This window comes from Drosophila albomicans, chromosome X, assembly GCF_009650485.2.
Source record: "Drosophila albomicans strain 15112-1751.03 chromosome X, ASM965048v2, whole genome shotgun sequence".
Classification (NCBI taxonomy): domain Eukaryota; kingdom Metazoa; phylum Arthropoda; class Insecta; order Diptera; family Drosophilidae; genus Drosophila; species Drosophila albomicans.
The window spans coordinates 30934976-30957852 of NC_047627.2; the positions used below are offsets into that span (position 1 = coordinate 30934976).

General features: G+C 36.6%; 1 protein-coding gene and 1 long non-coding RNA gene across 6 annotated transcripts in view; one reads left to right on the top strand and one right to left on the bottom strand.

The window, feature by feature from the left end:
* Window positions 1-553: 553 nt before the first annotated feature.
* Window positions 554-22877, bottom strand: part of LOC117566816 (transcriptional regulator ovo) — a 32111-nt gene continuing 9787 nt past the window's right edge. Inside the window, exons 2-5 of one of the 4 annotated variants that reach the window (XM_052003996.1) lie at window positions 7335-8825; window positions 5410-7187; window positions 3121-3909; window positions 554-1708 (exon numbers count right to left, since the gene is read on the bottom strand). In XM_052003996.1, coding sequence (XP_051859956.1) covers window positions 1523-1708; window positions 3121-3909; window positions 5410-7187; window positions 7335-8259 — 3678 coding nt within the window. In that variant the 5' untranslated portion in view covers window positions 8260-8825 and the 3' untranslated portion in view covers window positions 554-1522. Of the gene's footprint in view, window positions 1709-3120; window positions 3910-5409; window positions 8826-9068; window positions 9129-22877 lie in introns of those variants that run through there. The other 3 variants (XM_052004001.1, XM_052003998.1, XM_052003993.1) reach the window with 3 other exon arrangements.
* LOC127565473 (uncharacterized) overlaps window positions 8994-22877 on the top strand; it is a 106321-nt gene continuing 92437 nt past the window's right edge. For both annotated transcript variants that reach the window (XR_007954783.1, XR_007954780.1), the window contains exon 1: window positions 8994-9746. This is a non-coding gene — a long non-coding RNA (uncharacterized LOC127565473). The remainder of the gene's footprint in view (window positions 9747-22877) is intronic.

The following is a 22877-nucleotide window of genomic DNA, read 5'->3' on the forward strand; positions in this document are numbered from 1 at the left end:
TATGCAAAAAAAAAAAATGTTGTGTGTGTTTTAATGGATTCTACTCTAACTGAAACTTAAAAGCAAAAATGTCAACGCATTTCCATTCAATTGGTGCGAATTATGGGGGAAAAAAACTGAATGCAATTCGATTCGAAAGAAAAATGCTGCTCACAAATAAAGTAAACGCCTAAAACTAGACTTAAATTACTAAATACATATTTGAAATATAAGTATTTTCATTTTGTTGTGCTTCTTCGCAAATGAAATAACTTAATTCATTGTTGTTGGGTTGACTTTTTTTTGTTGTTTCTCAGTACAATTGTTTTGCTTGCGCATTTCACAGTGCAATAAAAGAAGGGTGTGCGATGGGTGTGTGTGTGTGTGTGTGTGTCGCTTAAATGATAGCAAGTATGATACATATTGATTGTTTGACTTCATTTATGAACAGCATTACGTTTTAATTTAACTAACATCTAAGCATTACATTTACAATTTGAATTCTTAACGTTACATTAAGCAAAATTTTTACTTAAATTTCATTTCATTTTTTTGTTTTCTTCTTAGTTTTGTGTTTTGTTTTTTCTTTTGTTTTTCTGTTATGCCTCTTTACAATTGATTCTCGCGTTTCGTTTCGTGATTTGTGATGTCTTCAAAAAAGTTTCTAATAATAAATACATTTACATTGTGGATTTTTTTTTCGTGATTTTTGTCTTAATTGCTACATAATGTGTGATATTTCTATATAATATATATATATAATGTGAAACGTGTAAATAAATGCAAATGTTTGCAGCTGGTTCAATTCGCTAATTGAAAATTGTTTATCGAACAAAAAAATATAATTGAATTAAACATAATTTTCTCTCATTTCATTTTGTTTTCATCATGTTGCTTAAAGCAGATTGTTTTTGTTTTTTTCTTTTTTTTTTACTAACTAAACTACAACAAAATGTTTGTAGTCGCAAAAAAAATGTGATCATAATACAAAATAATAATAATAATAATAAAAAAAAAAACTTTGACTAATCGTTTAAAATTAAATATTTTTGGAACATGCCAAAATTTGTTCTCATCTTTCTTCTTCTTTTTTTTTTGTATATAAATTTGTTTTTTTGCACAGCAAAGTGTTGAAAATTTGTTTGAAATGAAAACGTGTTTGAAAATCTTCTAATCTACAAACTAAGTTAAATCATCATTACAACTAAGATTGGTATATATATATATCTGATTATATATATATATATATAAAGGGGGTATAAAGTATTATACATGTACAAAACATAATCTCTCCATTTTCGTGGGCAGTTTTCATAAAACTTCAGTGTCGCACGTTGAACAGCTTAAAGTTGAAACATATTTTCTAAGTCTAAGTCTTAAGTTTTAGGTTAGTTTCTGCACTTAGAATAATTATTGGAATTAATATTAATTAATTATTAGTTACGAGTTTCGGTTTCAGTTGCTTCAGTTGTTTTTTTTTTCTTGTTTTGTTTTTTTTCAGTATTCAGTTTTCTGTTTTCAGATTTGTTTTTGTTGTTGTTGTTCAATTATGCACCGGCATCGGCAGCTGGCCGAGCAAATTGTTCGCAAACTGCGAATTGGTGAACTTGAAGTGACGCTTGTCGTAGAACTTCAGCAGCGCCGGTGAGAATGGATGATTGTCCTTCAGGTGGAGATAGTGAACCTCGGGTTCGCAGGTCGTATGACCGCACTCCTCGCACACGTACATCTGCAAAATAAAAGAAAATTCAATTTTAATATGTTTTTCTTGGGTAGAGTTTGAATTAGAAGTTCTACATAAGCTTTCCACTTTCAAATTTTCTTTATTTTATAGTACACTAATACAGTTTGCGAGTAATTCTAGTTTATACAGTATATTTAAATACCATATACTAAAACAGTATGGGAGCGAATCCAGTTTATACAGTATATTTATATACTATAAACTAATGCGAGCAATTCCAGTTTATACACTTTATTTATATACTTCAAAATTCTTTGAACTTTAGTTCTCCAACTTATTGTTTATACAGTATATTTATATACTATATAATGCCATCAAAATACTTAAGTTCTCTAGTCTCAAACTGGCTGTTTATACAGTATATTTATATACTAAAACAGTAAGCGGGCAATTCTAGCTTATACAGTATATTTATATACTTCAAAATATTTTGAACTTTAGTTCTCTAACTTGTTGTTTATACGGTATATTTATATACTAAAACAGTATGCGGGCAATTCTAGCTTATACAGTATATTTATATACTTCAAAATATTTTGAACTTTAGTTCTCTAACTTGTTGTTTATACAGTATATTTATATACTATATAAAGTCTTCAAAATACTGTTTACTGTAGGTTCTCTAGTCTCGAACTTGTTGCCAATATTTCCGATATTTTAAAATAACGTTTACCACTTTGATCTGCAGTTGGAGCTGAAGAAGGGCCACTAAATGGTGTTTATTTAGTTTAAATATATTTAATAAGTTTTTAAGCTAGTTCCGAAAAGGGAAGAATAACTTATTTTAAATATTTTTGTAAAGCTCAGTTAGTTTTCCATGTCTCACGAATCGCTTCAATTGACATCAAAACATCTTTATTATATTTTTAGTATATAATAATTTATTTTCTATTGAGTTGCTTTTCACTCATTTCCACTCTTCACTGATTGTTCAACATATTTTTCATTATTTTCGAATTGGATTAAGAATCTTTTATTGAATTTTTAGTATATAAATATACAAAAGAAAATAAGTTGTTTTCTATATTCTCTTCAATGACTGTTCAACATATGTATATTTTCTTATTTCTGAATTTTCTAGCGAGTTAATATTATAATTTAATGGTTTTGTGAGCAGCCTCCCGAAATCTACTAAGCTTTCTTGGAAGGTAGTTTCTTAATAATTCTTCACTAACTATTGCATTTTGAAATCTTAAGTCAGTTCTCTGTCTTTAGATTGTTTCTAGGAAGTAATTGTGATGTTTTGCTAACAACCTCCCGATATCTTGTGGTATTTCTTAGAAGGCTATTCGTTGGAAACGACTTTGTTCAATAACTATTCAAGTTTTTACTATCTACAATGTTTTCTCAGTCCCTTTCTGAAGTCTTGAAAGCATTTCATCGATTTGTTGACTCACCTTGGCGCGTCGCTCCTTGTAGGCGTATTGATGCTGCACACTGTGCACCTTCTGGCAATGCGATTCGAGGGAGCAGCGCTGCGTGAAGCTCTTCTCGCACAGGTTGCACTTGTAGGGTCGCACTCCGGTGTGTGTGCGCGTGTGACGTTTCAGATCGAAGGTGTCGTTGAAGCCCTTGCCACAGAACGTGCACAAATATCGCTTGATGTCCGAATGACATTTCATGTGACGATTGAGCAGACGCTGCAACGAAAATGTCTTCATGCAGACGCGACACACGAACTTGTTGTTCGCATCCTCGGCCCCGCTATTGTTCGGGCACAGAGTGTCGCCCTGGCTGCTGCTGTTGCTGCTGACACTGCTGCTGCTGTTGTTGCGATTGTTGCCACCACCGCCGCTGCTGCTGTTGTTGCTGCTGCTGCTGAGCGCATGATGTTGCGACACAGCCGCTGCTGCAGCTGCAGCGGCTGCAGCAGCCGCCGCTTGTTGCAACGTCTGTTGTTGTTGCTGCTGCTGTTGCGAATGTTGCTGCTGCGGCGAATGTTGCTGCGAGTGTGGCGAGTGTTGTTGCTGCAGCTGCTGCTGTTGTGACTGATGTTGCTGCTGCTGTTGTTGTTGCTGCTGCTGCTGCTGCTGCGATGGGTGGCCATGCTTGAGATCATCGATGCAATCCATGTTGCGTATGCGGTGGTGATGATGGCCTCCATGCGCATTCTCAACCGCCAGCGGATTCTTAATGCCATGTCCTCCATTCACAAACTCCAGCTGTAGATCTGGCGGAAGTCCCAACTGTTTGAAGAAGAAGAAATCTCATTAAAAATGTGTCCAAATAATTGCAATTAAGCCAGTGCAAGACGATCACAACACAAAGACAAGATCTATTATGATAAAACAGCACAACAATTGAGACAAACACTGGGGGAAATAACACAGAGGAAATAACAGAGCTATTACTGTTAATGCTAACAGAGGGCGAATAACAGAACTTGTTGTACATAGGAATTAACAGAGCTAATGTTACGTTATTTGCTGTTAGTGTTAACAGAACTCGAAAGCGAATTGTGTTTAAGTTTTTCTTGAATATTCAACAGAGCCAAATAAATTACAAATACGAATTTTGAAAAATATGAAATATATAAGATTAACATTTTCGATGTTAACAACATAAGTCATAAACAACTCGTTTTAACAGAGCTAACAAATTAGAGTTTACATAAGTTTTAGGCAATAATAATCAAATTGAAGAAATTTACATTTCAGTGTTGACAAATTTGTTTTAAAAATTATAATTTACGAAGAAAACAAAGTTTACTATAATGTTAACTAGCATTTTTGGCACAAATTAAACTGAATTCAAAATAAAATCTCATACTAATGAAATGATCTTTAAAATCATAAACAACTTTTTTAGCATTGTGAGTTTAACATAGTTAAACCTAACATTTGAGTGTTAACAAGCTGTTAAATAGCTAACTACAATTCGCTGTTAAACAGTTACTGTTAAGATTCGCTGTTGAAAAGTTAACATAGTAAGCAGATAAGAGAACAAATTAAACATTTCAATATGTGGCAAACTCTAAAATATAAAACTTCTCTAACATTTTGAATTTAACAGAGCTGTTAAGTAATATTTGAGTGCTATGAAGCTGTTAAATTGCAACTACAATTCACTGTTAAAAAGTTAACATATTAAGTAGACAAGAGAACAAATTGTACATTTGAAAACATTTTTCATTTAACAGTGCTGATGCTAAATAAGAAAAAAGCTAACATTTGGGTGTTAACAAGCTGTTAAACTACAATTCGCTGTTAGAAGAGTTAACATAGTAAGTAAAGCAATAAGCAATAAAGGAACTCCAACTTACTGTTAACAAAATGTTAACATAGTAAGCAAATAAGAGAACAAATTAAACATTTGAATATATGGCAAAACTCTAAAATATAAAAGTCTGCTAACATATTGAATTTAACAGAGCTGTTAAGTAACATTTGAGTATTAAGAAGCTGTTAAATTGCAACTACAAATTCACTGTTAAAAAGTTAACATAGTAAGTACACAAGAGAACAAATTGTACATTTGAATATATGGCAAACTTTAAAATATCAAACATTTTTCATTTAACAGAGTTGATGTTAAATAAGAAAAAAAGCTAACATTTGGGTGTTAACAAGCTGTTAAACTACAATTCGCTGTTAAGTAAGCAAACAAGAGGATATCAAAGGTGGACATAAGGTGGAAGGAAAATGGGGAAAGAGAGACGACACAGTTGATGGTTGCTGTCGTCTTACCCGCCGCTGCAACATTTTGCTCTCGTTGAGCACCGAAATGGTCGGCGAGGGGGGCAAAAGACCAGCCGCTGTGGCAGCCGCTGCGCTCGCCAGCGAACGCAACGTGGTGCGATGCACTTGACGCTGCGGCGGCACCTCGGTGGACGATGATTTGTAAGTGGAGATGAAGGTGACCAGAGTGGAGCCATAGGCAGCGGCCTTGGCTCGACCACCCAGCTTAACAGTGCTGCTAACAGAGCTGTTAACAGTGCTGTTGCGATTAGTCTTAATGCCTCTCGGTTTACAGCTGCTGTTAATGTTGTTGTTGTTGGTGCTGTTAAGGGAATTGCTGTTGCTGCTGCTGTTAATGTTAATGTTATTACTGTTGCTGCTGCTACTGTTGTTGCTGCTGTTGCTCAGCAACATGTAATTCAAGGGCGCTAAATTGAGTTCTTCGGTTGCTGCCGCTGCGCTGCTATTGTTGATTTTCAATGGTTTCAATATTTGCACAGAACTTACGCTTTGTATCAGCGGCTTGGTGTCGAGCAATGCGGCCGCAGCAACCGCTGCCGTGTTCGCATCGAGCAACTGCGAGCTGCTGCTGCTGCTGCTCGACATCGGACGCAGAGCGGCAACTGCGGCTGCTGCTGCCGCCGCTGCAGCGGCTGCTGCTGTTGTTGTCGGCGATGGCAGCGACAGATTGCTGTTGTCGTTGTGCAGCTGTTGCTGATGTTGTTGCTGCGCATGATGATGTTGCTGCTGATGATGATGTTGCTGCTGCTGCTGCGCATGATGATGTTGCTGTTGCTGCTGCTGATGGAAATGATGTTGTTGCTGTTGCTGTTGATGATGTTGCTGCTGCTGCTGCTGGGCATACAGATTGTGTTGCTGATAGGCATTGTGTTGCTGCTGTGCATGATGATGTTGCTGCTGCAGCAACTGTTGTTGCTGTTGTTGCAGCTGATAGCCATTGTTGTTGTTGCCAGCATTGTTGTTGCTGTTGTTGCCACCGTTCTGCAACTGCATCAAATTGCGTGTGGCATGCTGATAACTTGGCGGCGGTTGCTGCTGCTGTTGTTGCAAGTGCTGTTGCTGCCCATTGACAAGATGTTGCTGCAAGTGCTGTTGCTGCTGCTGCTGTTGTTGCTGCTGCTGCTGTTGCTGCGAGCTGTAGACGCTGTTGTTGCCATTGCGCGCCATATTGTTGCTGAGATGCGTCAAGAGATTCTCATGCAATGCATCCAATTGCGCCGAATGCGACGGCGTCACGCTGACAACATCCGAATCGGGTGTCAACGATGGCGTCGAGACCAATTCGAAATCCTGCCGATGATGATGATGATGATGATGATGCGATGGTGGCGAATTCGTTGAATTCTCCTCATCATCATCGTCCACACAGCTGCGCTGCAGAAACGAACTGAGATCCACGGCATCCGAGAGTTGCTCCAACAGATGATCCGTCTGTTGGCTCAACATCAACGTTGCCGTAAATTGCATCGGATCAACGACAGCAGCCGCTGCGGCTGCTGCTGCTGCTGCCGCGGCAGCCGCTGCTGCTGCTGCTGTACCATTTGGACACTGTGGAGCACCTCCGCTGCCAGCCAGATCCGACATGATGGCATCTTCGTAGGCGCTGCCAAAGTTACCAGCTCCACCTGCACTTCCTCCTCCTCCTCCACCCGCCGCTCCGTTGCCGTTCATGGTTGCCTGCATGATGGTGTGAGCAAAGCTGCTGATATCGATTTTGGCCTCGTCGTATTCAATGTCGGGCTCATCTTTCAATATGATGCCATAGGCTGATGGATTGCCGCCATAAAATGGATGAGACATTTGATTGTTGTTGTTGTTGTTGAGATTTGTATGGAATTTGGAATTGGAATGAAGTTCATTATAGTTATTGTTGCCCAAACCGTTGGCGGCGGCAAAGTGCAAAATGTTATTACCATCGAGTCCTCCGCTGTTGCTGCCAACACCACCAACAACATTTCCTCCCCCTCCGCCTCCTCCTCCGCCCGCTGTGCCGCTGTTATACGCCGACTGCGCTGCAACTGCGCTGCCCGACATTATGTACGCTGAGAGAAAATTCGATGAATTGCTGTTGTTGCCGTTTAGCAACAACTGTTGTTGCTGCTGCTGCTGCTGTTGTTGTTGCTGCTGGTGCTGCTGCTGTTGCTGGGGCGTGGCCGCCTCGCCAGCACTCTGGCCGCCGCTCTTGAGGCTCTCGTAGAAGGGCGGCAAAGCGCCGCTGGGCGGTGAATTGGGTCCGTAATTGCCGCGTCCGTCGCGACCGCCGCCCATGCCACCGCCGCTGCCTGCGCCACCGCCGACGCCGCTGCCTGCGCCGCTGCCAGCGCCAAAGCCGGAGTTGGCCTGAAAGCTTTGCTGCTGCTGCTGTTGCTGATGCTGCTGTTGTTGCTGCTGCTGCTGCTGTTGCTGCTGCTGTCCGCTGCTGTTGCGTCCGTGTCCCGCTGCAGCGGCCAAAATGCCGGGCAGACTGCGAACGAGGCGTGGATTCAATTGCAGCACACGCGCTGCCAAATAGCTGCTGCGACGTCGCGCTTCACGTATGCGTCGCGCACGCTGCAAACGCAATGCGTTCTGCTGCTGCTCGTCGTCGCTGTCGCCGCTGCCGTTGGCGTTGGCGCTGCGTCGCTTGGGCACGTGATAATCGATGGGTTCCTGTTGCTCTGGCGCCAATTGTTGTTCGAGATCGAGTGTGCGTTGATATTGCAGCTCAGTTGGCGTCGCTGCTGGCGTTGCTGCTGGCGTCGCTGTCGGCGCACGTTGGATGACGCTGCAGCGCACGGCGGGTAGACGCGGCGGCGGCGGACTTGGTCGCTGCTCGGCGCTAGGTGGCGTGCTGCGCATGCGCAGCGACAGCGGCTCTTCGATGGGCAGCAGCGGCTTTTCGTCGACAATCAATTTGCAATTATCGCTATCGCTATCGTCCGATTCGCTGTTGTTATCGTTATCGCTGCTCTCATCAGCAGCTGCTGCTGCTGCTGCTGCGACGGCAACGGCGACGCTGACGTCACGCGGATATTCTTTGCGCTGTGCCTGCGTTAGCACAACGCCGGCGTTGTTGTAATAACGCGGCTTCGGCGCCTCAATGCCGACATCAACGTCGACGTCGACGTCGTCAGTCGCTGCAGCGGCTGCTGGTTCAGTCTCCTCTGCTTCTGCTGCGACTTCTTTTACAGCGTCGGCGACTGCGACGTCGTCGGCTGCTGGCGAATGCGCTGGCGACGGCGACGGCGACTGTGGCTTTGGGCTTTCTTTTGGTATGCTGCTTGTTGTTGTTGTTGCGGGTGTTGTTGTTGTTGCTTTATGAAGATTACTCTTGATGCTGTTGTTGGTGGTGTTGTTGTCGCTGTTGCTGCTTGCTGCGCTGCAGCTCAGACGCTGCAACAGTTCTGCCGGCGTTAGGTAATTCTCTGCAAATACAAGTAAATAGAAAATAATTAAAATATATTCAATAAATCAAATCGAAAGCAAATTTTGCAACTTTACAACAACAAAAAAAAAAAATGAGCAAGTGAAAGAGCGTGAGTGCTCCACATTTACAATGCACTCAGTGCGAGCGAGAGCGAACTATATTCTTCTTCGTTTTGAAATAACTGCGCAACCGAAAACGAACAAAATCAAGAAACCGACAAAAAGTTTTGGCAAATTCTAACCGTGCAAACGCGACGACGACCGAATTCTAACTGTAAGCGCAGTTTGTGCATTCTTCTCTGTCTCCTGTATTCTCCTGCACCTTCCAAAAAAAATGTATGCTGTGTGTGTGAGTGTGTATACATAGTATGTGTGTAAAAGTATGCGTGCACCCTTTGCTTAAATACAGTGAATGCTGTTTAGCATCGATCACTGAAATTTATGAGTAGAGTAAGCAGCAAAGAAGACTATGCAAAATGATAAAGTTGTTTCTTTAATTTGCTTCATATATTTTAATATTTTTTGAAATACCATTAATAACAAGTGAGTGTCCACTGTGATTAATAGTCAACTACATATTTAAAGGGTTGCCACCTAGTTTTGCCATTCGCCCCCGCTCTTCACAAATCAGTTTTTTCTCTTCTTTCGCGTGTGAAACAAGTGCAACTAGTGAGAAAGCAGCAGCATAATAATTAGTGTAAAAATAAAACAAAATAAACGAAAAAACCAAACGAACTACAATCAAATAATAATATTAATAAATAAAGTGCAATCAATTAAGTGCAATTGGCAATTACAATTGGCAAATGGCGCATTGCAAGTGCAAGTGGCCAACCTCCGCCCCCCTCTCTCATCGTCACCACCATCATCATAATGATTGCCAGCAAAGTCTCAGCAAAGACAAAACGGGCAAAGACAAGGTTGGTACAACAAAAAAAAAACTTGTCTTGGCTGTAAATCAAATCAAATCAAGTGCTGTAAATAATAGCAATAGCAACAAAGCAACAACTGGCTGTAGTTAGAAAGAAACAGCTATAGAGCTAGCGTGCCATTCCCATTGCAATGGCAATCAAGTTGACGTCGCCGTTGACGGTCGTCGATGTGTATGTGTTTGTGTGTGTGTGCGATCAAGATCAAGGCTTTTTGCAATGTGTGTTAGTGTGTGTGTTGCATTTGTCAATGAACAAGTTGGTGTGCGTAGGCGCTATTATTATTATTATTATCAGCCCTTTGGTAAATACTGTATTATTTTTAATTGCATGCAAGGCGCGCAGCAACTACAACTACATATGTATATATGTAATTACACACACATGTGTGCGAGCGCTGTTATTTCAAATGCTCAACACGCACACACATACATACATACATACGTAGTTGTGCTGCCGCCACCTGTTGGTCATGGTCGCCTTGACAAAAAGTGGACAGTGCACAAAATTCTAACAGCGCCTTAACAGCACAGCTACCCCTTCTCCTTCTCCTCCCACCGCCCACTGGCAGCTTAGCATAATTGACACACACACTCACACACACACACAATGCAATTCAACATGTGTGAGCGCTGTTAAAATGGCTTTGCTTTCAGTTGTTGTAATTGCTGCAATTTATTTTATTGTGTTAAGGTCAAGGCAGTGCTGTAAAGCGTTTTTTAATTACATATGTATGTAAGCTATATAGACATAAGTGTGTATATTTGTTTTTGTGCTTATTCAGTTGCGCTATGAGGAAATGAATTCCAATTGGAAGTTTAGCGCTGTTATTTGAATTTTGTTAAGGTACATATGTATATGTGTGCTTATCTCTCTGTCTTTTTTTCTCTCTATGCGGCAAGTTCAATGCACGTTTTATCCTTTTACAATACTTTGATTTACATGTTTTTCTCTTCTTTTTCGCATTTTGTTTTTTTTTTTTGTTTTTCTGCTTTATTGCGTGTGCATGAACTTTTAAGATATTCGCTCACACTACAATTTGTTTCTAGCGCAAAATGCGTCTTAACGAACAAGCGACGAACCACAAATAAGAGATAAACAAAAACTACGTGAGTGTGTCTCTGTGTGTGTATGTGTGCGTATGTTAATGCGCATAACAACAAAGCGTTGAAGCGTTTTCTTGCCTAGAATTTGTAATATGTATTTTGCGCCTGCTTTTGTCTTCATTCTTCTTTCCCTCCTTCCGCGCTTCTTTTTGAGCGAAAATATTGCCAACTATTATGCGAGACAATGTTGCCAACTGCTAGGCATATGATGGGTTGCAATGTTGCCAATTGCATTGCACATGTGTTCTTATTGGAACTTCGTAACATTTTAATTTTTTATCGCCTTCAAATAAAATTTGATTTTTTAATTTACCTGATTACTTTTTTTCTAACTATTTATGATATTTATTTTGAATTTCTTTCAATAAAATTGTTGTTGGTTCCTCGTCCATGGAAAACTACTTAAAGCACGAGTGTGAGTGAGTGTGTTTGTGTTTGTGTTGTGGGTGTAAATGATGAGATTTGTTGTTACTGTTATTGTTATTGCTTTTGCTTAGTTGTGTTGTAGGCAAATTCCAAACGCATTCTTACAGCTAGCTCACATGTTGAATTCTTGGCATGCACGACGACACGATGACGACACTCTTTCCCTCTCTCTCTCTCTCTCTCTCTGTCTCTCACTCTGTGGAAGCACCCAACACCCAACAAAAAACAGTCAAAGCATCGTTTGGATCTTAAATATTGTTGTTGTTGTTGATATTTTCTGTTGTGCGCTGTTCTCTTGAGTCGCATTGCAAATGCTAAGCACGTCGTCAAGCGGCTCTGCCCATATATAAACTACACACACACACACACACTCACACACACACACATGCACACTCATATGGCAGCCACTTTGCTTAGTGGACAACATTAGCTTCAAGGGTCGCACAAGGGTTAAGGCGTCTTTACAGAAGGTTAATGCGCACAGAGTTGCCACCTAGTTGCAAATTTAAGATGAATAGTGATTTTTCTTTGATTTTATTTCATTTGTTAATACATTAAGCTTTAAAAATCTTCATTTTTTATTATTATATTTTAATTTCATTATATTTGGTGTATTATAATGTATATTAATTCGCACAGCGTTGCCAGCTAGTTGCAAATTTAAGCTTGACCTTAAAATAGGGATTTTTATTTTATTTTATTTGTTAATAAATTAAGTTTTCAAAAGTTCATTTATCATTATTATTTTTTTTTATTTCATTATAATGCATATTAATACGCACAGCGTTGCCAGATGGCTACATATTTTAGCTTGACTTTGAAATAGGGATTTTTATTTTAATTGATTTGAAATGTAAATAAATTAACTTTTCAAAAGTTCGTTTATCATTATTTTTTTTTTTAATTTTATTATACATCATTATCGTTATTTGTTTTATAATTATAATTGAATGTTTTTTATGTAAGTTTTGTTGCCAGGGTGTGGATATGTGTGGCAAGGATTGTGCCACACATAACTCTAATAACACATTGATTTATCTTTTAATTGTTATAACGCAAGCTATAATCGCTCAATTGTCGCTTGGCCCTGACCTCAAAGCAGCGAATTGTAACCAGCTTAAAGCCAACACACACAAGACGCACAGTTGACATCTTGACTAATCCACATGACGTGGGGCCGAACCCCAAAAAAAAAAAAAATGAAAAAAATGCAAAAGAAAAACAAAACTTTCGTATAGTGAAAAAGCCTAAAAAAATAAAAAATGCCACCCACTTGTAGTTGTTGTTGTTGTAACATTTGCCGGCTGTCCAGTTATTTAATAGAGCATGAAAAGCACGCAGCGTTGACAAAAGTTAGTGGAGAGAAGAGAGACGAGAGACGAGAAGAGAGAGAGGGTAGAGGGGATTGTGTTTGGTAGGTGGGGCAAATTGTGTAGTGTCAGCGATTAGTCGACAGCTAATCAATTTTCTTGTCTTGTCTTTGGAGACTTGGTTCCTTTTATTGTTCTGTCTTTTTTTGCAAGAATGACAAGTGCGTTTTTTCAAATGTATGTGTGTGTGTGTGTGTTGGGCACCTTTTGCCTTCTGCCTTGTGGCAGATGCTCGACCCTTGTCAAAGCCCAAGCGAATGATTTGCCAAACACACAAAAAAAAAACAGAAGGCATAGCTTCCTGTTGGCCGCCAAATTGATGAATGCATCCGTTTGAGAGAGAAAAAAGGAAGTTGAAAAAGGAAGGAGGATGAAAGGAAGAGATCTCCTAACAGGTGCTTTGACCAAATGACCTAATGCGAAAGCGCAGCGCATAAAACTTGATCCCTGCTGCACAAAATTATGTAGTATGCTGGCAAAAGCTTAAACAGCGCCCCTATTTTTTTCCATTTTTGCAATTCTAATGATCCCCGTCTTTAAGTTCTTCTCTTTTTGGGTTTCTAACTGCTTGAGGGCAGTCTATAAATTTATTGCCTAAGCGATCTGCGTTTAAATGAATTTGTCTCTAACGCCCCAGCAACAACAAATAGAACAACAACAACTCTTAAAAGGATAAAAACTGTCTGGGATTTTGTATTTTTTTTGTTGGCTTCGGGTTTCGAACGGGGCAGCTGTTGATAGTTCGATTTCTAAGGGCGTCCAGGGGCCGTTCCAAGGTCTTTATTAGTCCACACACACACACACACACGCACACACACACAAACATACTCCGCACATCGATCGCAGGGTCTCAGGTTTCGGGCGCAAACTTTAAAATGCATTAAGTGGCATGCAATTAAGTTTATCGATGCGCTAAAATCAACCGAAGTCAACTTTAATCTCGTTTTTCTTTCGCTGCTTCTTTTCTTCTTCTTCTCGCTTTTTGCTTCATTCAGTGTTTCGTTTTTTTTTGTTTTTTTGGGTGGTTTATAAATTATACATTATAAATGCCGACGCGTTACTTTTTGGCAACTTTATAATTTGTGCTGCAATTTGTTGCTTTTAGGTGTTTGCCGACAGCAAAAATGTGCGGGCAACATGCTTGCATGCTGTTGCTGTTAACATGCTGTTATTAACAGGAATGTTAAGTTTTTTGCTAACATGCTTTGAAATTTATTGAGAGAAGGAAGAACTCTTTAATTGTGGACATACTTTGATTTCATTTAATAGTATTTTTTGGGAAGTTGAAGGAGCGCACTGTTAAGTTAACAGCAATGTTAACTTTTTAACATTTTTAACTGATTTTAACATTGACTTTAACAGTTCTATTTTTGTTGCTAAGAATTCCTTTAGTTGCTTTCACTTTCATGTCGAACGTCATAGTATATACCAAATATAGACTTTATTATTTTTACAGTATATTAATTTGGTATATTTTAAACATAATATTATATTGTAATTGTATACCATTGTACCAAATATTAATTTGTTATATTTTAAGAATAAAAGTACACCATAATGGTATATAATTATACCAAATATAGCATTTAGTATTTTTTCAGTACATTAATTTGTTATATTTTAAGAATAAAAGAATACCATAATGGTATATAATTATACCAAATATAGCATTTAGTATTTTTTCAGTACATTAATTTGGTATATTTTTAACATAATATAATTGTATATTATATTGTAATTGTATATCGTTTTATTAAATATTAATTTGGTATATTTTAAGAATAATAATTATACCAAATATAGCATTTAGTATATTTGTTTTGTTTTAAACCCTTCGCTTATATTCCTTAACTTCTCTTTTCAGCATCTAGAATCTTCGTTCTTTGCTTTCTGTAAAATTCTTGAGATTTTCTTCCTTTAGCCAAAATCTTTCTCTTTCTCTTGTTGTCTTTCTTCTGCTAAAATTGTTCTCAAAATTCTCTGTTCGATTCTTTTTGGCTTGGCATTCAGTGTGGCTGTCTCTTTCTCTCTTTCTGTCGCCACCATCCACCTGCTGCTGCTGCTTTGCTATTTGACTGGCATCTTTCAAGTTCGTCGCCTAAGTCTTTTGATTTCTATTAAGAATTGCTTAGCACAGAAACGTAAACCACGTAAAAACATTTAACTTAACATTAACCCAGTAAATCCAAATTGAATGACACAGCAGCCTTGTTGACAGCCAGCTGCTTCCCCTGCCCCGCCCCCTAACACCGCCGCCGCCCTCTTTGAATGCAGCCATTTAGCCTACACAAATTGTTAACTGCTGCCGCATTTCAAGGTCAAAATTGCAACGTATACGAGTTGAAATACTTGTATGTGAACACACACACAAAGATTGGGATGTGTGTGTCGGTGTGTGTGTGTGTGTGTGTGTGTGTGTAGCATTTGAGATATCGACAGCATCCAAATGCCACAGCAACGAGATAGATTGAGAGCTGCAGATGGTGACTTGACACTGAGACAAAGAGACGCAGGCTGAAGACTGAAGACTGAAGACAGTGTCGAAGACTTGAAGACTGTCGACTTGAGATTCAGCAATGTTTTTTTTTTTATTCCAAGTTGAAGCGCTGGCCTCAGCTGCTGCCGCTGTTTGCTGACAGCTCTCAAGCTCAAAGCGCGTCTTAAATTGCAAACCACATGCTTGACAACAACAACAACAACTAAACACACACACACACACACACAAACACACACACAATTACAATAACATGTGTGCTACGTTTTGTGCAGCTGCTAATTACAGTTGCTTTTTGCTCTTGTTGTTGTTGTTGTTGTTGCTGCTTTATTCTATCTATGTGCTTCAATTTGTTTGTTTGTTGGTTTCGTTTATATAGTTTTTTTTTGTTTTTGTTTTTGTTCTTTGCGGTATTAATGTCAATGTTAACCTTGCTCTGTTTCATTCTGGCTCGTTAACTCGTTTACATTGTTTATTATTAAGTGGCCAGGCTTTTCATTTTTCATTTTTCCATCTACTATTGAGCCATTTAAGTCTAAGCCTAATACCCTGTAATTTGCGTCAGAGTTCAGTATTTGCTTAGAAAGTGGTTGGAACTTGTCGATATATCAAAAAGAGCCTTTAGAATTATTTTAATATATTAATTTAGTATATTTTAAGCATTATACCGCTATATAGTATTCAATATTTTTTCGATATATAAATACGGTATATTTTAAGAATAATATTGTAGTATATCGATATAAGAAATTTAGCATTTAGTATTTTTGGTATATGAATTTGGTATATTTTCAAAATAATACCGCAATGTAATATTAAATTGTATTTGTATCTAGCTCTATCGAATACAGAATTTTGTATTTTTTCGGTATATTATTTTGGTATATTTATCGGTATACCAAATATAACATTTGGTATTTTTCGGTATATTATGTAATATCTTGCTCTATCGAATATAGAATTTTGTATTTTTTCGGTATATTATTTTGGTATATTTGTCGGTATACCAAATACAACATTTAGTATTTAGCGGTATATTGGGTAATAACTTGCTCTATCGAATACAGAATTTTGTATTTTTTCGGTATATTATTTTGGTATATTTATCGGTATACCAAATATAACATTTAGTATTTTTTGGTATATTATGCAATATATTGCTCTACTGAATACAGAATTTTGTATTTTTTCGGTATATTATTTTAGTATATTTATCGGTATACCAAATACAACATTTAGTATTTTTTCGGTATATTGGGTAATAGCGCGTATTTCACATTTATTTATTTTCCAATCTTGATGTGATTATTAAATAATATTTCCCATTGCTGAATTTTAATGATAAAATCAATGCCAAAAGTGTTTATTGATTTTAGTATTTTATAATTTTGATGCTAAAGTTAAAGTTTCGAGCGACTGAAGTGCTTTGCGCTCATCTTGTGCAATTGTTAATGCATTTCCGTTAAGCACGTTGCACAAACAATGAGGCAGCAAACCAAAGGTAAGAAAAAAAAACACAACTGGAAACTGGCAACAAAACGCAAATGAGTTTGTCAACATATTTCTAATATTCGACACGCTTCAAAGTGACCAAACGCAACGCTTTTAGAATGAATATATTATTTTGCGTTGACCTAAATTTTATGACTGCTTTGCAGCTTTGCCATTTATGTGTGTGTGAGTGTGTGTGTGTGAGTTGCACAAAGAAGCATGCTAAACAGCTACTAAAACACAATGCAACTGCAACTGCAAAAGCAAAAGCAAACAATACTGACTGACTGAGTGAGTGAATGAGTGAATGACTGACGAACTCGCAACTTTTGTGACAATGTCTCTCTCGTGTGCATTTGTATGTGTGCTAATTGTTACGACCAATATTACCGATTGACTGTTCGCTACTTACTCACCAAAAAAAAAGATACTATTTGTGCTATATTCTACAACAACTACAGTTGTGAGTTAGCTGAACTAAATACTAGATGATATCGAAATAATTGTTCGTTGAAATTGAAATTATTTTGAAAAGTTTATATTAATTTGTATTTTATGTCATTTGCTCAAGAGATTAATATTTATTATTTTAATTTGTTAATTTTATGTAGAACAAGTGCTATATTAATTCTTTGTTCTGTATTTAATAACATAAATGTAATATTAATACCCTTTAATACCTATAAGGGTAGAAGGGTATTATTATTTTGTGCCTGACATATTTTGGTATATTTTGTGCTCTGCGGTATATTTTAAAGTTAGTGTTGTATCAATATACCAAATACGGTGGAAATCTGATATTTTTGGTATATTTATTTGGTATATTTTGTGTTTTATGGTATATTTTTAATGTAGTGCTATATCAATATACTAAATACGGTAAAAATTTGATATTTTTAGTATATTGATTTGGTATATTTTGTGCTCTGCGGTATATTTTTAACGTAGTGCTATATCAATATACTAAACACGGTAAAAATTTGATATTTTTGGTATATTTATTTGGTATATTTTGTGCTCTGTGGTATATTTTTAATTTAGTGCCATATCAATATACCAAATACGGTAAATTTTTTTTTTGATATTTTTGGTATATTTTTTTTTGGTATATTTTGGTATTTCACAGTCAAGCACACTCGTCTTTCTTTTTTGTTTTCATATCTTATATTATTGCTTTATAATTTTTTTTATTTAGTAAGTTGTCATATTTATTTAATGTTCTTTTTTTTAGTATTGGATTTATCTTATAATTTTTTAATTTTCTTTTAATTACTTAATTTAGTATTTTTATATTTACTATTCATTTATTTATTTTTGTTATTTTTTGTTTCTTAAGTTGCTGCATAAATTACACTTATTTATTTCATTGCCTATATATAGTATATGTTTTTCTATGCACTATAATTTGTAAATTTGCCTCGACAATATTTACTTTCGTATATTTCAAGTTGATACATAAATTGCAATTGTTTCATTTGGCCGCAGCAAGTCCGTTGGCTTATTCCCCCAAAGCCATAGAACTGAGCTTCGTTGTCGCTTCGTGCATGTCTCATTAACATTTACAACGGGGCACAGTCTTCTCCTCCTCACACTTTTTGTCTCCCCCTGTGAAAATACCAACAACAAAATCATTTAACGCAATTGCGTTAAAACTTTGCCCATTTCAAACAAAAGTTTCGTTTCGACTTTAGTTGCGGCCCGTTTGTTTGATTTTGTTTTTCTTTTTTTTTTTACACATTTTTATTTTTTTTTTGTTTTCGCGTCTTTGTTAAACAGTTTGTTGCACTTTTTGTATTACAACGGCCTCGATCTCTTTCGAATATATATGTATATTTGTTGTTGTTGATGCGCCGTTGAAAAATAGTTGTTGTCAAGCTCTATGCTGACTCAATTTTCGTCTAGAATTTAAACTGAAATTGAAAGCTGCTGTTGTTGTTGTTATTGAATAGCAAACACTTGAGCAATGCATTAGAAATTGTGTTTGTATGCGTTTAGCTTAGCATTGAGCTATCGACAACAAAAACAACAACAACGACTTTCGGTATTAGTGGCAAAAGTGAATTTGAAGTACGCTCGTCGACACTCTCATTAGTGTAGTATAAAGTAATTTGTGATCAATTGTGTTTAGCTAGCAAATAGTTTTTCACTACCTAGAAGGTTTTCAGTATATTAAGAAAATGTATGCATTTTTGCAGTAAAATGTAGAAAAATGTACCAATATACGAATGAAATATACAAATATACCCAAATCAATATTTGGTATATTAATATACTGCTACATTCAAAATATACCATACAATTTCTGCAAAGAGCGATATTCTTGTTTAAATATACCAAAATTTAATATACCAATATAGTACAAAAATATACCAAAAGCTGTATGTGGTATAACAATATACTGCAACATTCAAAATATACCATAGAGCACTAAATATACTATATATTTTTTGCAGCTTTCGTTTTAATTCGATTTCTATGTTGTTGAGCATAAATTTCGAAAAAATAACGGTATTATTGTTCAAATATATACCGAAAGCTTAATTTGGTATATCAATATACTGCTACATTCAAAATATACCAAGCAATTTCTGTAAAGGACGATATTCTTTTTAAAATATAGCAAAATTTAATATAGTACAAAAATATACCAAAAGCTGTATGTGGTATAACGATATACTGCTACATTCAAAATATACCATAGAGCACTAAATATACTATATATTTCTTGCAGCTTTCGTTTTAATTCGATTTCGAAAAAATAACGATATTTTTGTTCAAAAATATACCGAAAGCTTTATTTGGTATATCAATATACTATATAGAGCACTAAATATACCAGATTGCCAACTTTTTAATTAGATTTGTGTGTGTTGTGCACGACATTTTTGTGGCTTGCGTGGGGGAAAAGTTGCGTGCAACAAGAGATTTGGGGCAACATATGATATTATGTTATTGTGTGTGCCATTAAATTTATAAATGCACTTGCCTAATTGATAATCAGGTTTTGCAGTTAGTCAGACAGTTTAGCTGTGGATGCTGCGTTGTCTTTTTTTTTGGTTGTGGAAATGAAAAACCGCATCTGGTTGACCTTCTCAACCGTTACAGGCGAGAGATGATTACAGCATCGACCATGTATGTAAAAATATATGTGTCAATACACACAAGAGCCAAGCTTTTACATAGATGGATGCAAAATATACAGAATTTAATAATGATCAAGTTAATGATGATGATGATGGGCAACGCTTGGTTTCATTTTAAAATGTTGTCGCTGTGGCATTCGCATTCGATTGTTGCTTCAATATTTATTGCCACACGGACGACAATTTGCACTGTCGTTGCTGTTGTTGTTGTTGCTGTTTTAAAACTGTAAACTGTAAACTGTATGAAATGATGCAGTGTCTCGACCCTTTTGTTGCTTTCGTTGCCATCTACCTACCAGTTTTGACCCACATTGTCAGCAACAACAACCAGATCAATGGAAAACAAGTTAAGCATCCCAGCAACAACAACGAGATTTTTTTTTTGTATTAAGTATTAAGTAAACTCCCACTTACAACATTATGCATATCAATGAGTCGGTCTCTAGCTCTCCCCTCTTGTGTGTATTTTGTTACAAATATGAAATTATGCGTAAAATTGTTTGTTTGTTGTTGCAGTTTGAATTTCAGTTTTCAGTCTCGGGTTTTTTGTTTTTGTATATACATAAATATATTTCTTTTTTTTTTTTCGTCGATCAAATGAAATGAGCCAAAACCGCAGCAGGCGCAACAAAAGTTGTCGCCGTCTCTTGTTGTTGTTGTTGTTGCTGCTGCTGTTGCTGTGGCGCGCTCTGTGTGCGTTGTTCATTTATGACGTAACTTTTGCTGCGGCTGCTGTGATTACGGGCCCGGTGTTAATACAGTTAAAGCGGAGCCTAACCTTGAAAACCGGTAGATTTTTTTTTCTCTTTTTTTTTTTTATTTTTTACTCAATTTTATGTGTGTGCGCCATGAGTGTGACGTCTGAGTGTGTGTGTGTTTGCTTTGTGCTTGCCTCTTAAAGCTTACAAAAAAAGCCAGAAAATAATAATAATACTAATAATAATAATGAAGATATATATATGTTGATATATATTTTGATTTGTTTATTAAATGCATTTATTTGATAATTTATTGTTTTTCATTTATTGTTTGTTTCTTGCTTGCGACGCATTTTTCATGCTGTTTTTCATAGGTTTATTTTTGTTTTGTTTTCGATTGTCGTCAAATTTCACTTGCGGCCAAACAAAAGACTTAGGCAACGAACTTGATATTGATATTGAAATTGCTGACATTGCCAACTTGGATAGCGGTTACTTTGCCTGCCTGCTGTGCTTCGTATGCTCTGTGTGGTTTCAATTGGGGTGTGGCCAAACACACACACACACACACACACTCAAATTGGGCAACTGTACAAATTAGCGGCAATTTGACAATTTTATATATAGATAGATTTCAAAGTGTTTTTGGTATTGAAACCTAAAAGTGATGCTTCACGCAGCGTTCCCCTCCTCTCATGTAAACAGCATTATCAACGCACTCCGATTCAAACATTGTTTAAGCAACTCGAACTCTGATTAAAATTGCACCATAAACAAAAACTTAACTGTTATTTTGAGATTTATTCAATCAGATTTAGCGAGAAAGAATTTATAGAGTCGATAGATGGTAAGAAAATGTATCAATTTAATATATAATGCAGAATTTGGTATATTGATATACTAATGCATACAAAATATACCAAACGTTAGAAAACATAAAATTACATACCAATGTAATACTTAAATATACCAAATGATATATTTGGTATATTAATATACTACTACTTTCAACATATACCATAGAGCAAGCACTAAATATACCAGATTGTCAGATTATTTGTTGCAACTTACATGCTAAATGTTATATTTGGTATATTGATATACTACAACATCTAAAATATACCGTAGAGCAAGCACTAAATATACCAGATTGTCAGATTATTTATATAAGAAAACATATCAAATTATATAACAATGCAGCAGTTAAATATACCAAATGTTATATTTGGTATATTGATATACTACAACATCTAAAATATACCATAGAGCAAGCATTAAATATACCAGATTGTCAGATTATTTGTTGCAACTTACATACCAAATGTTATATTTGGTATATTGACATACTACAACATCTAAAATATACCATAGAGCAAGCACTAAATATACCAGATTGTCAGATTATTTGTTGCAATTTACTTACAACATAGATTTTTATGGTATTATTGTAAAAATATACCAATTTCATTTACAAATGCAATACTGCAATATACCAAAAGCAGCCTAAACAAAAACTTAACTGTTTTTGAGACTTATTCAATCAGATTTAGCGAGAATTCCAAAAGAGAGACAAACTACAGTTGATCACGCATGTTGGCCAAAAAACTAGAAGAATTTCAACTGAATCGCTGCGTGCTAAAAGTTGTGAAATTTGTTATGTTGTTGTCATTTGGCCAAAATTTGATTTCCTGCTCTACAAAAAAAACGAAATTTGTCACAAATACCTAAACGGAACTCGACTCGAACTATGCGAGCTGAAGCTATGAAATTTCATAGACGATTTGCTTTTGTTGTTAATCTTCCACAAAGTTGAAGGGTATACAGCTAGTCTAGCATACCCGCATTTGCACGCATTTCACATCGAATGACACATCGCATGCCATCGATATGGAAATTGCCGTTTTATGCAAATCGGTTAAGCGATCAACCGAAAAGTAAGAAAAAAAAAAAAAACACACAAAATGTATTTCAAAGAAATTTCACAAATTCATAGGTCAAATATTGACCAATTCGGGGCTGTTATGTTGCGGCTACAGATGTGCAAAATTGCACAACCAATGAAATCAAAAAAAAAAAAAAAAAACGAAACTGAAAATGAAACGAAACAAAAGGAAACCGAAAACAAAGCGATGCGTTTGTTCCCTGTCGTAATATCGGGAAATATTTGTAAAAAAACGAGATTGTTTTTGGCAATGAAATTTTGGAGGAGGATGAAGAAAAATTGTTCACAATGCGGCCCTAATGAAGCATCATCATCAGCTTAGGCATCGGCATCAACGGTTGTCAAGTGCATAACAGGTTCACTCAGAGCGAGAGAGAGAGAGAGAGAGAGCAAGAGAGAGAGAGACAGTTGTAGATTTTTTTTTTGTTTTTAGCTGAACCGCTACAGCAACG